This window comes from Phyllobates terribilis, unplaced genomic scaffold (genome assembly GCF_046119375.1).
Source record: "Phyllobates terribilis strain yellow unplaced genomic scaffold, ASM4611937v1 Scaffold_5__5_contigs__length_657084704, whole genome shotgun sequence".
Taxonomy (NCBI): Eukaryota; Metazoa; Chordata; class Amphibia; order Anura; family Dendrobatidae; genus Phyllobates; species Phyllobates terribilis.
Window position 1 is genome coordinate 413,641,737 of NW_027362765.1, and position 15,702 is coordinate 413,657,438.

At 44.5% G+C, this 15,702-nt stretch overlaps 1 protein-coding gene across 2 annotated transcripts; it reads left to right on the forward strand.

The window, feature by feature from the left end:
* The first annotated feature begins 37 nt into the window (after nucleotides 1-37).
* Nucleotides 38-13,094, forward strand: IKZF5 (IKAROS family zinc finger 5). Of its 2 annotated transcripts, none has more exons than XM_073685145.1 (4): nucleotides 38-217; nucleotides 6,388-6,559; nucleotides 8,695-8,877; nucleotides 11,507-13,094. In XM_073685145.1, the coding sequence occupies exons 2-4, from the start codon at nucleotides 6,427-6,429 to the stop codon at nucleotides 12,451-12,453; spliced, it is 1,263 nt and encodes a 420-aa protein (XP_073541246.1). In that variant the 5' UTR covers nucleotides 38-217; nucleotides 6,388-6,426; the 3' UTR covers nucleotides 12,454-13,094. The 2 variants fall into 2 exon arrangements, with proteins under 2 accessions (XP_073541246.1, XP_073541247.1); XM_073685146.1 differs by having other exon boundaries at nucleotides 38-211.
* The last annotated feature ends 2,608 nt before the right edge of the window (nucleotides 13,095-15,702 follow it).

A 15,702-nucleotide genomic window follows, 5' to 3' on the forward strand; every position in this document is an offset into this window, starting at 1 on the left:
TGAAACGGAACTACAACTACCGGCATGCAACGCGGCAAATTCACGTCAGGACGACAGCACACGTGACCATGGAGGTGGCCTCCGGTGTGCGCTTGCGTACATTGTCCTGCCTGGGCCCGGACAGCAGAATTGATCTGTGGGAAGGGGCAGTGGTCCGCACCGGCAGCCGAGTTTAGACTGGAGGCGGAATGCGGTGCCCGGTTGTAAGGAGGTAACGGTAAGAGGGTGTGTGCTACCTGCAGGGGGCGGGGCTGGGCTGCGTGACGTCAGAGCAGACAGTCCACAACAATAATGTAGTGTTCTGTCTGCTCTGTGTAATTACAGTACTATCTGTGTGTGTGTATATATATATATATATATATATATATATATATATATATAATGTGTGTGTGTGGTTACTACATTACACTATATCACATTCTATAAATATATGACATCACTGTATAATATTGTATACAAGCGTGATGACATCACTGTATAATATTGTGCACAAGTGTTGACATCGCTATACAATCTGTGTACACGTGTGATGACATCACTGTATATTCAGTACAGGTGTGATGACATCACTATGCTATTGTTTAGATGTGATATCACTGTATAATCTGCACACGTGTGATATTTAGTGTACATGTGATGACATCACCATTGATTCTCTTATGATCAGATGTCAATCACCCGCACTTCTTCTTGGTGCCGCCTGTATGGAGCTGTCGGAGCTCAGCTATCCTGGCAGTCACGTAGACCCACATGCTCGACCACCGCTCCAGTCAGACATGGAAATGAGGAGACCCCATGTTCTAGTTGTTTTCTGTCCGCCGGGGCCCCCATGTATAAGTCATCACTGGCCCAGTGAGTTAGTAGTAACTCATCATACACAAAATAGCACTTCATTATCGGAGGCAGGTACAGGCTCGTACCCCCACTGGCACCAGATCACAGATCCTTGATCCGGTTTTGTGTCTATCAGGCAAAAGCCAAGAGATGAAGTTGGTAGAAGACCAGAGTGATGCCATGTTGGCAGCGCCGTCTCCATATAATGAGCGCTGGGCATAGGGGGGCCGTAGTATAGGAGGCGATGCTCAGGGTTATTACAGATCAGCCTGTAGACCTCCTATGTTTAGGATCAGGCTCCACTTCATGATGATGTCTGGCTGCTTTCTGTAGTGGCCGCACAGATCTGTGCTGTAGCATTAGGATAGGAGCCCGCTGAGCACACTGCACCCTGTGTCCGTGCCCGTGGGTGGTACAGCAGGCACACTGTAGGGCTTATGTGAGGCAGCATAAAGGAGCTGTGTCCGTCCCGTCCCAGAGAGTAAATCTTCTCTTCCCCAGTTCTGCCTGTGCAGCTTGTACGGCCGACGCCGCGACTTTCATCATGGTGCTCAGCGTGATGTTGTGTAGGATGTGTGATGATTCCGGTCACATGTAGCCCAGTTATGACCCCACTTGTGGCCTCCACATTACAGATTTGTCAGCCTCGTACAAATACTCAGTCCCCTATTTATCATTTGCATTTTTGTCTAATCTGTCGCTAAATTCATCAATGTTTCATACAATGATTCATGCATTTGCGATAAAATGTATTTTTTAATACATTTTGGACCTGACTAGGGCACTAGAATAAAAGTTTTGTGACATTTTGAAAAGTCTTAGATAATATTTAGCCAAAAACACACAGTGGAGCAAACCCAAAAAAGTAACAAGGATGGAAAAAAAAGTAGGGAAAAATGGCACAAAAGCCATAAAGAATCGCCTGCAAAGATAAAAATGCCGCAGAAACGCACTAAAAACGCATGTAATCTGCAGATGAAGTTTTGTCAGACAACTACCAGGAAGGATAAAATAAAGCAGCTTTAGTGAAAACATGATACGACAAAAACGTGATAAAAACTGCAGCATCAAAAGCTCATCGTAGGAACGTAGCCTAAGGGTATGTGCACTTAGGAGGTTGTTTTTTGTTTTTTTTTTGCAGTAGGTCCAATAACGTAAAAAAAAAAGTGCCTGAAAAGTCGCTCAAACAAGGCTTAAAAGATTTACATTTCTTTGTAAAAGCTCTGTTCTTCATAAATTCAGTGTTTTGAGCACTTTTTTTTCGCTTTAGATTTTGGTGGGGGCAAAAAATAAAAATTAAGAGTCCATGTCACTTCTTTGAAGTGGCTCCTGATGGAAAACGCTCCAAACTAGACACTATCCAATGTGAAGGCTTCAGAAAGACACTTGGGGGAAGGGGTGAAAGTCTCTTCAGAACATTAGGGTATGTGCCCACGGCCAGGAGCCGCCTGTGGGATAGACTTGCGGCTTCCGCCCTCATTATGCAAATGAGCCGTGCGATTTTTTATTTATTTTTTTAAATTTATTTTCACATGCAGACTTTCCTCATAGAGGTTCCGCATGCCAGTTTCCGCAGGTGTACAGAGACCTATAGTGGACAGGGGATTTCTAGAGAGCCCATCCAGTATGCTGTAACATCTGCCCGCTGCGGGTTTAACGCTGCATAACATGCAGTGGCTCCGGATCGTGTGCACATACCCTTATACAGTTAGGTCCATATATATTTGGACAGAGACAACATTTTTCTAATTTTGGTTCTAGACATTACCACAATGAATTTTAAACAAAACAATTCAGATGCAGTTGAAGTTCAGACTTTCAGCTTTCATTTGAGGGTATCCACATTAAAATTGGATGAAGGGTTTAGGAGTTTCAGCTCCTTAACATGTGCCACCCTGTTTTTAAAGGGACCAAAAGTAATTGGACAGATTAAATAATTGTAAATAAAATGTTCATTTCTAGTACTTGGTTGAAAACCCTTTGTTGGCAATGACTGCCTGAAGTCTTGAACTCATTGACATCACTAGACGCTGTGTTTCCTCCTTTCTGATGCTCTGCCAGGCCTTCACTGTGGTGGTTTTCAGTTGCTGTTTGTTTGTGGGCCTTTCTGTCTGAAGTTTAGTCTTTAACAAGTGAAATGCATGCTCAATTGGGTTGAGATCAGGTGACTGACTTGGCCATTCAAGAATATTCCACTTCTTTGCTTTAATAAACTCCTGGGTTGCTTTGGCTTTATGTTTTAGGTCATTGTCCATCTGTAGTATGAAACGACGACCAATCAGTTTGGCTGCATTTGGCTGGATCTGAGCACACAGTATGGCTCTGAATACATCAGAATTCATTCGGCTGCTTCTGTCCTGTGTCACATCATCAATAAACACTAGTGACCCAGTGCCACTGGCAGCCATGCATGCCCAAGCCATCACAGATGATGTGGTATGCTTTGGATCATGAGCTGTACCACGCCTTCGCCATACTTTTCTCTTTCCATCATTCTGGTAGAGGTTGATCTTGGTTTCATCTGTCCAAAGAATGTTCTTCCAGAACTGTGCTGGCTTTTTTAGATTTTTTTTTAGCAAAGTCCAGTCTAGCCTTTTTATTCTTGATGCTTATGAGTGGCTTGCACCGTGCAGTGAACCCTCTGTATTTACTTTCATGCAGTCTTCTCTTTATGGTAGATTTGGATATTGATACGCCTACCTCCTGGAGAGTGTTGTTCACTTGGTTGACTGTTGTGAAGGGGTTTCTCTTCACCATGGAGATTATTCTGCGAGCATCCACCACTGTTGTCTTCCGTGGGTGCCCAGGTCTTTTTGCATTGATGAGTTCACCAGTGCTTTCTTTCTTTCTCAGGATATACCAAACTGTAGATTTTGCCACTCCTAATATTGTAGCAATTTCTCGGATGGTTTTTTTCTGTTTTTGCAGCTTAAGGATGGCTTGTTTCACCTGCATGGAGAGCTCCTTTGACTGCATGTTTACTTCACATCTAAACCTTCCAAATGCAAGCACCACATCTCAAATCAACTCCAGGCCTTTAATCTGCTTAATTGAGAATGACATAACGAAGGGATTGCCCACACCTGTCCATGAAATAGCCTTGGAGTCAATTGTCCAATTACTTTTGGTCCCTTTAAAAACAGGGTGGCACATGTTAAGGAGCTGAAACTCCTAAACCCTTCATCCAATTTTAATGTGGATACCCTCAAATGAAAGCTGAAAGTCTGAACTTCAACTGCATCTGAATTGCTTTGTTTAAAATTCATTGTGGTAATGTCTAGAACCAAAATTAGAAAAATGTTGTCTCTGTCCAAATATATATGGACCTAACTGTAAGACATTCCTCCAAAACCTGCACAAAGAAGGAGCTTTTCCTGAACCAATGTACCCTAGAAAATGTGTTGGTTTTGACCACATCAGAAAAACTCTGTGTGCACATACCCTTACTCCAAAAATGGTGAAAAAGGAGCAACAAATCGGGCCTTTGTAGTTTTGGAGGAGTATTAGCCAAGAAACAGGATGTCGTTTGCAATAACCCAATTTATTCCGAAATGGGCTGAAACATTTAATGTAGCCCATGAGTATAAAATTCTCATTATATACAGTACAGACCAAAAGTTTGCACACACCTTCTCATTTAAAGATTTTTCTGTATTTTCATGACTATGAAAATTGTACATTCACACTGAAGGCATCAAAACTATGAATTAACACATGTGGAATTATATACTTTCAGGGAAGGTAAGCAGAGATGTTGAATTAAAATTTAATGTTAGATAATTAAAGAGGTTGTCACTTAAGCTACTTACATCACTAGTATCCACAAAGACAAATCTATTATCGCCGGAGCTGCCATCAATTACAAGAATGGGGTGAATGAGGAGCTAATGAGCATGTGCGACCACCAGATAACGTAGCAGCGGTCACAAGTGCTCATGTAACGCCTCATTCATACAACAGACTTTGGTACTACAAATGTTCTTGTACTTGTGGTCCGTGAGACCCACCGGACATTTATTCTGTGGATAGGTTGTTTTTTAGACATCCAAAGAGTTTTTCATTGAACAGACATTAAAGTCACAGTCCAGGATTCCTCCCTCCCACCAAAAAAAAAAAAAAAAATAATAAATTGGTTAAAAGCAAATAAGTTTTTATAATACTAAGAACTCACCTAATGAATCTCCCAAACTTCTGGTGTCCCACAGCAATGAAATCAAATCCATCACTCACATGACCACTGCAGCCAGTCGCTGGTCTCAGAGGTCACACTAGCATGTATGGCACGTCATGTGAATGATAGATGTGAGGTCGTTACGGAAGTACCGGTGGGGACCCCTTTACAATAATACACTCTATACAGTAGGAATGGCCATGGTCCAAGTTATTCTGACGCTGGTCCATATATGATGTTTGTGGGGAATATTTTTTCATAAGAATTTGGGAAAGTTATGAAATGTCCTATAAATGTCTGTCCTATTCCTGATCTAAGGGTCTAGACTTTTAGCTGAGATGAATCTGCGCTACCTTAATTTTATCCCTTATACATGAGCCATGGAAATTGTGGAGTCGGAGTTGGAGGATTGGCTTACCGACTCCACAGCTCTGGCTCTGTATAAATTAGACTCCGGCCCAGCAGAGCTCACCAGTCCATTTAGTTTTCTTTATTGGATTATCCATAAGGAATAAGTGGATCTCTGTGCTGGATCACAATCCAAAAGGAGGATTCCAGGAGACAGGATTGGTTTATTATCAACGTGTTTCAAAGTCTTCCGACTTCTTCCATCAGGAAAAAACGTCAAACTCCCTATTCCTGATGAAGAAGTCAGAGGACTTTGAAACGCGTTGATAATAAACCAATCCTGTCTCCTGGAATCCTCCTTTTGGATTGTGATCCAGCACAGAGGATCCACTTATCCCTTTTAGTCACTTTATTGGTTTTCTAACCCCTGAGGCTGCAGCAGCTGACAACTCTGAATCCCGTCAATTGTGCATTACACACCCGAACCAGGCGAGCGCCTCCTTCACCCTATTACCTTTAATCCTCGGATAAGACCCCATTGCAATTTTTTGTTCCGCCATCTTTGCTACTTATTAGATTATCATATACGCAGATTGAAGAGATTTCTAATTAAAAACAAAACTGCGTTTCATTCTTGACTCCTTGGTCCAAGTTTTGTTCAAACTTGTCGTCCTTGTGGCAGAACACACAATAGAAAAATGGGGTCAGTGACGCACCCCGTTGTATGTTATCTCACAGTTGGGGCACACTGGGGGCAGATTTATCAAATTGAGCACAAAAAGAAACCTGAGGTTGGGGCCGCTCTCCCCCTTGATATCTTACAGGCGCGTTTCGCCGTTACAGGCCACATCAGGTGCCATCTTTTGCATGCACCGAGAAGGGAGGTGTTCTGGCCTCGTACCCAGCCAGTATGATTGGGTCAGGAGTGGCGCTGAATTGATGTTTGCACCACCAGCCACTTTCTTGTAAGCACTGGTGGTTCGGACACCATCATGGCTGCTTCTGCTCAGTGATTATATTTTCTTTCCTTGCAGGCAGGAGGCCACCGCCGCTGGCACACACCGAAACTGATAATGGGTGAGAAAAAACCGGAGGCGCTGGACTTTGTCAAAGATTTCCAGGAGTATCTCACCCAGCAAACGCACCACGTCAATATGATCTCTGGCTCTGTGAGTGGAGATAAGGAGGCAGACACGTTACAAGGAGGTGAGTAACCTGCCATCCTTACTCCTGGTCAAAGAAAGACATCACCATGGGGGTGCAGAAATGGGATAGAGACATTTATACTACTGATATATTAATGGGAAGCTGTCAGCAGGGTTTTGCTATTTAATCTGAGAGCAGCATAATGTTGGGACAGAGACCCTGATTCCAGCGATGGGTCACTTATTAGGCTACGTGTTGTACTTTCAATATTATCAGTGTTTTATCAGCAGGAGATTATCACTGCCAAACTAAATCTCACATGCAGGCCAGTCCAGCTAATCTCTGTAAACCCGCCCCCACCACTGATTGGCAGCTTGTTGACAGTGCACACAGGAAGCTGCCAATCAGAGGTGTGGGCGGGGTTATAAGTTCAGCATTCTGAGCACTGCAGCAGAGAAAACTGTGATTCTATTATAACTGTTGCACCGAATAAAGTAAGTGGCATGTGGCACATCACTGGAATCAGGGTCTCTGCTCTTACTTCATTTTGCTAAGATTAAGAAGCAATCTTTTAAAGGGAACCTGTCATCTGATTCATTCTGACTAAGGGCAGCCAGGTTTACTTTTCTCTGAAGAGCTCCTGGGTTTCAGAAAAAAAATCTATACTTTAAAGATGCGGCCTGAGATGAGACTAGTTCGGCGCCATTCCAGGCCGGCTTCTTCTGCACCACTTTGGTTGATTGACATGTCTCTCGCTATGGGAAACACTCCAGCATTTTAGGGAAGAATTATACCTGTCAGCGGTCATTTAGCGACTTGCGCCGCACGTTGGCCAGCAAGAACCTAGTGACAGATTCCCTTTAAAGCGGTTGTCTAGGATATTTTTTTCTTTTCACAGAGTTTCAGCTGTAAAAGTAACAAGCTGTGCAATACTTGCCTCTCTGCCTCTTCCCCAGTCTCTGCTGACAAGCTGCAGCGGTGACATGACTGCTGCAGCCAATCACTGGGCTCAGTGGCTTTGCCGATGTAGACAGCATAAGCTGCTGAGCCCAGTGATTGCCTGCAGCGGTCAGCTGTGCTGAAAGTCGTGATGTCACCGCTGCAGCTGGGAAACAAAGCAGAGGCAGAGCGGCATTGCTGAAGCTGGGAAAGGTGAGGATAGCGGAGGTCATGAAAAGAAAAAATATCCTAGACGACGACCCCTGTTATGCTGACAGATGAGGAATGGTGTAGACGAGAGATAGAAAACTGTCAGTTTAAGGGATTGTGTTCATTCAGGGAAGGTAAGCAGAGATGTTGAATTAAAATTTAATGTTAGATAATTAAAGAGGTTGTCACTTAAGCTACTTACATCACTAGTATCCACAAAGACAAATCTATTATCGCCGGAGCTGCCATCAATTACAAGAATGGGGTGAATGAGGAGCTAATGAGCATGTGCGACCACCAGATAACGTAGCAGCGGTCACAAGTGCTCATGTAACGCCTCATTCATACAACAGACTTTGGTACTACAAATGTTCTTGTACTTGTGGTCCGTGAGACCCACCGGACATTTATTCTGTGGATAGGTTGTTTTTTAGACATCCAAAGAGTTTTTCATTGAACAGACATTAAAGTCACAGTCCAGGATTCCTCCCTCCCACCAAAAAAAAAAAAAAAATAATAAATTGGTTAAAAGCAAATAAGTTTTTATAATACTAAGAACTCACCTAATGAATCTCCCAAACTTCTGGTGTCCCACAGCAATGAAATCAAATCCATCACTCACATGACCGCTGCAGCCAGTCGCTGGTCTCAGAGGTCACACTAGCATGTATGGCACGTCATGTGAATGATAGATGTGATGTCGTTACGGAAGGACCGGTGGGGACCCCTTTACAATAATACACTCTATACAGTAGGAATGGCCATGGTCCAAGTTATTCTGACGCTGGTCCATATATGATGTGCGTGTGTGTGTAATATATATATATATATTATATATATATATATATATATATATATATATATATATATATATAACATCGCTCCTCCGGTATCATGTATCGCCGTGTATCCTGTATCTGTGTGCTGACCCATTCCCCATGACCGATGGCGGAGTGGTGCTATTCATTGACTCACTTTCTATGAATCAGGGCCACAAAACCACGATGTGTTCACCGCTAACTCTCCGTGCCTTGCTCTACCGGCAGCTGGGACAGACAGCGATCAGAACGGGCTGGACCACCCGTCTGTGGAGGTGTCTCTGGACGACAGCGCGGGGATGCTGGTGGATGGCTTTGAGCGGACATATGATGGGAAACTAAAGTGCCGATACTGCAACTACGCCAGCAAGGGCACCGCTCGTCTCATAGAGCACATCCGCATACACACAGGTAGGACCCTCTCTGTAAGTGAGGGGCGCGGACCGGTGCCCATTTATGTGTAACCGGGTCATTAGCCAGTCCACAAAGGTGGACTGGCTAAAACAAAGCTGCTGAAGTTTTATTCAAATTTTATTCCTGTTGAACCACAAATACAACTCCAACGTGGAAGTCTATGGGCAACATATGACGAGGTGTGGCACACGGCTGTGTCTATATGTGTAATGCACCTGCTGAATATGGTGCCCATAGCAAGCAAATTACACTGTTCATTTCTTACAAGAGTTGTAAAAAAAATAAAAAAAAAACTCTTCAATATATAAATCATATATGATGTTAAAATCAGTCATATAAAGTCATGGCTGAAAGTGTTGGTACCCTTGAAATTGTTCCAGAAAATGAAGTATTTCTCCCTGAAAATTATTGCAATTATACATGTTTTGTTATACGTTTATATACAGTACAGACCAAAAGTTTGGACACACCTTCTCATTTAAAGATTTTTCTTTATTTTCATGACTATGAAAATTGTACATTCACACTGAAGGCATCAAAACTATGAATTAACACATGTGGAATTATATACTTAACAAAAAAGTGTGAAACAACTGAAAATATGTCTTATATTCTAGGTTCTTCAAAGTAGCCACCTTTTGCTTTGATGACTGCTTTGCACACTCTTGGCATTCTCTTGATGAGCTTCGAGAGGTAGTCACCGGAAATGGTCTTCCAACAATCTTGAAGGAGTTCCCAGAGATGCTTAGCACTTGTTGGCCCTTTTGCCTTCACTCTGTGGTCCAGCTCACCCCAAACCATCTCGATTGGGTTCAGGTCTGGTGACTGTGGAGGCCAGGTCATCTGGCGTAGCACCCCCTCACTCTCCTTCTTGGTCAAATAGCCCTTACACAGCCTGGAGGTGTGTTTGGGGTCAATGTCCTGTTGAAAAATAAATGATGGTCCAACTAAACGCAAACCGGACAGAATAGCATGCTGCTGCAAGATGCTGTGGTAGCCATACTGGTTCAGTATACCTTCAATTTTGAATAAATCCCCAACAGTGTCACCAGCAAAGCACCCCCACTCCATCACACCTCCTCCTCCATGCTTCACGGTGGGAACCAGGCATGTAGAGTCCATCCGTTCACCTTTTCTGCGTCGCACAAAGACATGGTAGTTGGAACCAAAGATCTCAAATTTGGACTCCTCAGACCAAAGCACAGATTTCCACTGGTCTAATGTCCATTCCTTGGGTTCTTTAGCCCAAACAAGTCTCTTCTGCTTGTTGTCTGTCCTTAGCAGTGGTTTCCTAGCAGCTATTTTACCATGAAGGCCTGCTGCACAAAATCTCCTCTTAACAGTTGTTGAAGAGATGTGTCTGCTGCTAGAACTCTGTGTGGCATTGACCTGTTCTCTAATCTGAGCTGCTGTTAACCTGCGATTTCTGAGACTGGTGACTTGGATAAACTTATCCTCAGAAGCAGAGGTGACTCTTGGTCTTCCTTTCCTGGGGCGGTCCTCATGTGAGCCAGTTTCTTTGTAGCGCTTGATGGTTTTTGCAACTGCACTTGGGGACACATTCAAAGTTTGCCCAATTTTTTCGGACTGACTGACCTTAATTTCTTAAAGTAATGATGGCCACTCATTTTTCTTTACTTAGCTGCTTTTTTCTTGCCATAATACAAATTCTAACAGTAGGACTATCAGCTGTGTATCCACCTGACTTCTGCACAACACAACTGATGGTCCCAACCCCATTTATAAGGCAAGAAATCCCACTTATTAAACCTGACAGGGCACACCTGTGAAGTGAAAACCATTTCCGGTGACTACCTCTTGAAGCTCATCAAGAGAATGCCAAGAGTGTGCAAAGCAGTCATCAAAGCAAAAGGTGGCTACTTTGAAGAACCTAGAATATAAGACATATTTTCAGTTGTTTCAAGCTTTTTTGTCATGTGGAATTATATACTTGTGTTAATTCATAGTTTTGATGCCTTCAGTGTGAATGTACAATTTTCATAGTCATGAAAATACAGAAAAATCTTTAAATGAGAAGGTGTGTCCAAACTTTTGGTCTGTACTGTATATAATGAGAATTTTATACTCATGGGCTACATTAAATGTTTCAGCCCATTTCGTAATAAATTGGGTTATTGCAAACGACATCCTGTTTCTTGGCTAATACTCCTCCAAAACTACAAAGCCCCGATTTGTCGCTCCTTTTTCACCATTTTTGGAGTAAGGGTATGTGCACACAGAGTTTTTCTGATGTGCTCAAAACCAACACATTTTCTAGGGTACGTTGCTTCAGGAAAAGCTCCTTCTTTGTGCAGTTTTTGGAGGAATGTCTTATAAGGGTATGTGCACACGATCCGGAGCCGGCAGCGTTAAACCCGCAGCGGGCAGATGTTACAGCATAGTGGATGAGATTTCTAGAAATCCCGTTGACTATGCATCCCTGTACACCTGCGGAAACTGACATGCGGAGCGTCTTTCCAGACTACAGTATGTAAATCTCTCTTGCGGGTCCGCATGCGGGCTTTCCCCATAGACCTAACCTCTATAGATAGATAGATATATATGCATACATTTATTCTTCAGAAAAAAAATACAATTGTGTAATACTCTGCTTTTTCCTGCACAGGTGAGAAGCCGCACCGCTGTCACCTGTGTCCCTTTGCGTCAGCCTACGAGCGCCACCTGGAGGCTCACATGCGCTCTCACACAGGGGAGAAGCCGTACAAGTGTGAGCTGTGTTCCTTTCGTTGCAGTGACCGCAGTAACCTTTCCCACCATCGGCGCCGCAAGCACAAGATGTTGCCGATAAAGGGAACACGTCCTACGCTCGGCAACAAGAAAATGTGGGGCGTTCTTCAGAAAAAAGTCAGCAGCTTGGGCTACAGCCGGCGAACGCTTATTAACCTCAGCCCGCCGTCCATGGTGGTGCACAAGGCGGACTACCTGACTGACTTCTCCCATGAAATCCCCAACATCCAGAGTGAGGCCTACGAGAACCTAGCCAAGGCCACACATGGCTCTGGAGGAATGTCTAGGGATCCGCAGGAACTCATGGTTGACAACCCCTTAAACCAGCTATCCACTTTGGCCGGGCAGCTTTCCAGCCTTCCTCCAGATACCCAAAATCCTGCGTCCCCAGACACAGGGCCTTGTCCTGATGAGAAACCATTCATGATCCAGCAGCCTCCAGCACCGGCCTGTGCCCCGGCTGTCTCCACCAGTGTTCCCCAGAGCTCATCCCCAGCCAGCCCCGAGGTCCGTCCAGGACACCATCACAGAAACTGTAGCCCTATGGCCGGCCCCAGCAGCGAGCGGAGCGGCCGAACCAGCACCCCCAGCATTAGCAACAGCCAACCTAGTACACCAGCCCCCGCCCTGCCAGTGCAGGACCCCCAACTTCTGCACCACTGCCAGCACTGTGACATGTACTTTGCAGATAACATACTCTATACCATCCACATGGGATGTCATGGATTCGAAAACCCTTTCCAATGCAACATCTGTGGTTGCAAATGCAAAAACAAGTATGACTTCGCTTGCCACTTTGCTCGAGGTCAACATAGCCAACACTGACTTCTAGTAGCCTTTTTTCTTTTTATCTCACTCTGCTCCTCGGGAGACAGTCCGTCTATCCAGTGCCTGTCATTGAGGATTATGTCTAGGATGTACGTGTATATATATCTGTGTCTCTCATTGGGTCCTATGGTCTGACGGATAAGACGGCCACGACGTGCCCAATGGCCTGTAGAAATGAGTATTTATGAACTGGACGAGGCACCTAATGTTTAGTTGTCTTCCCAGTTGTCTTGTTGCCCCCGAGGATTTGGTTGGGGGGGGGGGCTTGTCTGCGTTGTGGGAACCTCACAATTATCGTACTTACGGAAGGTAAAGAGACCGATTGTCGGGATCTCCATGAATGTCGTAAACTTTGTCTGTACTTTTATTGTCCACTGTCAAGATACGACATTTTATTTTACTAGAGGCCTCTTGCCCTGCGTGTGAAGGGCTGGAATGAAGGCTTTTTAATTTTAATTATGATGGTTTCCAATTGGAAAAATTTAAAATATTTTTCTTTTATAAATTAATTAATTTATCCTCACTGGCTGTTAAATATGTTTGTACAGATCTATTCACGGTGCGTTTAGTGTTGCTCCAAAGAGTCAAACTTCTTTGTAAACCACGCTGTGTAATAAATGTGTGATGTCTGCCCACTTCTCTCGGGTCCTCTGACTGTTACCTACAATTTTGTCATCTCTGGCGGTTCGGGAAATGGTAAGGATCCTGGCAGGTTAGGGAAAAATAAAGCATTAAAAAAAACTTTATGGTAAAATTTCCTTATGCGCCACAAAATTCTATGTTGTGTCACATAAGAAAATTCAATTATTCCTTACTCCTGCTGTCACTTTAAGGAGTTGTCCAGGCTTGGGGTTTAAGTCTGCAGTCACTTTAATGTGACTGCGGACTTGTGAATCTTCATAGCGGGCACAGTGCATGCTGTCAGGATTCTCCGGTTCCAGAGGCGTGAGCACAAGTATGCGATTTCCATACATGCAGTTTCCTGCCGACTAGAAGTCCGCAACCTCACTCAATACAAGTGACAAGTCTAGTCGGAATGTGGCCAGAAGTATGCAGATCGCATACTTGCGGTAACATGACTGCCTGCTCCAGCCACTGGAGAATCCTGACACCGCGTACTGCACATGATGTGAGGATTCACAAATCTGCAGTCACAAAGTGACTGCAGGCTTGAGCCCACAGCCAGGACAACCACTTCAACCCCCAAGCCTGTTTTCACCTTCATGACCAGGCCAAATTTTACAATTCTGACCCCTGTCACATTATGAGGTAAGTAGAAAAAGGAGCGCAAATAGCATTGTTATCCAACAGACAACAGTAAAGATAAAAGGGAAATTGCTCACCTTTGTGGGTTGTGAAATGCACAACTCATGAGAAAGTGTATGCAGAGGTGCTGCAGCAGGCACAGGTCCCTTGGGATCTTTGAGTAGTTTAGTATACAGATGATAAAGGTGCCATTAGTAACCGCACTCCTCCATTAAAAAATATATACACTGCTTAAAAAAATGAAGGGAACACTTAAACAACAGAATATAACTCCAAGTAAATCAAACTTCTGTGAAATCAAACTGTCCACTTAGGAAGCAACACTGATTGACAATCAATTTCACATGCTGTTGTGCAAATGGAATAGACAATAGATGGAAATTATTGGCAATTATCAAGACACCCTCAATAAAGGCGTGGTTCTGCAGGTGGACACCACAGACCACATCTCAGTACCAATGCTTTCTGGCTGATGTTTGGGTCACTTTTGAATGTTCGTTGTGCTTTCACACTCGTAGCATGAGACAGACTCTACAACCCACAGAAGTTGCTCAGGTAGTGCAGCTCATCCAGGATGGCACATCAATGCGAGCTGTGGCAAGAAGGTTTGCTGTGTCTGTCAGCGTAGTGTCCAGAGGCTGGAAGCGCTACCAGGAGACAGGCCAGTACACCAAGAGACGTGGAGGGGGCCGTAGGAGGGCAACAACCCAGCAGCAGGACCGCTACCTCCGCCTTTGTGCAAGGAGGAACAGGAGGAGCACTGCCAGGGCCCTGCAAAATGACCTCCACAAATGTGCATGTGTCTGCACAAACGGTTAGAAACAGACTCCGTGAAGGTGGTATGAGGGCCCGACGTCCACAGATGGGGGTTGTGCTCACAGCCCAACACCATGCAGGACGCTTGGCATTTGCCACAGAACACCAGGATTGGCAAAGTCGCCACTGGCGCCCTGTGCTCTTCACAGATGAAAGGTTCACACTGAGCACATGTGACAGACGTGACAGAGTCTGGAGACGCTGTGGAGAGCGATCTGCTGCCTGCAACATCCTTCAGCATGACCGGTTTGGCAGTGGGTCAGTAATGGTGTGGGGTGGCATTTCTTTGGAGGGCCGCACAGCCCTCCATGTGCTCGCCAGAGGTAGCCTGACTGCCATTAGGTACCGAGATGAGATCCTCAGACCCCTTGTGAGACCATATGCTGGGGGGGTTGGCCCTGGGTTCCTCCTAATGCAGGACAATGCCAGACCTCATGTGGCTGGAGTGTGTCAGCAGTTCCTGCAAGATGAAGGCATTGAAGCTATGGACTGGCCTGCCCGTTCCCCAGACCTGAATCCGATTGAGCACATCTGGGACATCATGTCTCGCTCCATCCACCAACGTCACGTTGCACCACAGACTTGTCCAGGAGTTGGCGGATGATTTAGTCCAGGTCTGGGAGGAGATCCCACAGGAGACCATCCGCAACCTCATCAGGAGCATGCCCAGGCGTTGGAGGGAGGTCATACAGGCACGTGGAGGCCACACACAATACTGAGCCTCATTTTGACTTGTTTTAAGGACATTACATCAAAGTTGGATCAGCCTGTAGTGTGTTTTTCCACTTTAATTTTGGGGGTGACTCCAAATCCAGGCCTCCATTGGTTAATAAATTTGATTTCCATTGATGATTTTTGTGTGATTTTGTTGTCAGCAAATTCAACTTTGTACAGAACAAAGTATTCAATGATAATATTTCATTCATTCAGATCTAGGATGTGTTATTTCAGTGTTCCCTTTATTTTTTTGAGCAGTGTATAGGCCAGAGATGGATAATATTCCCAGCATTTATTGGAGACTGTAAAAGCTATAAAAGATTACGTTTCATGGACGTCCCGTCCACTTCTTCAGGTACAGAGCTGCTACTTGTTACAACATGGAAGGTATATATACACACATGCTAGCACATGGAGTGAAGAAAAAAACTGCCAAAGCACCCCTTG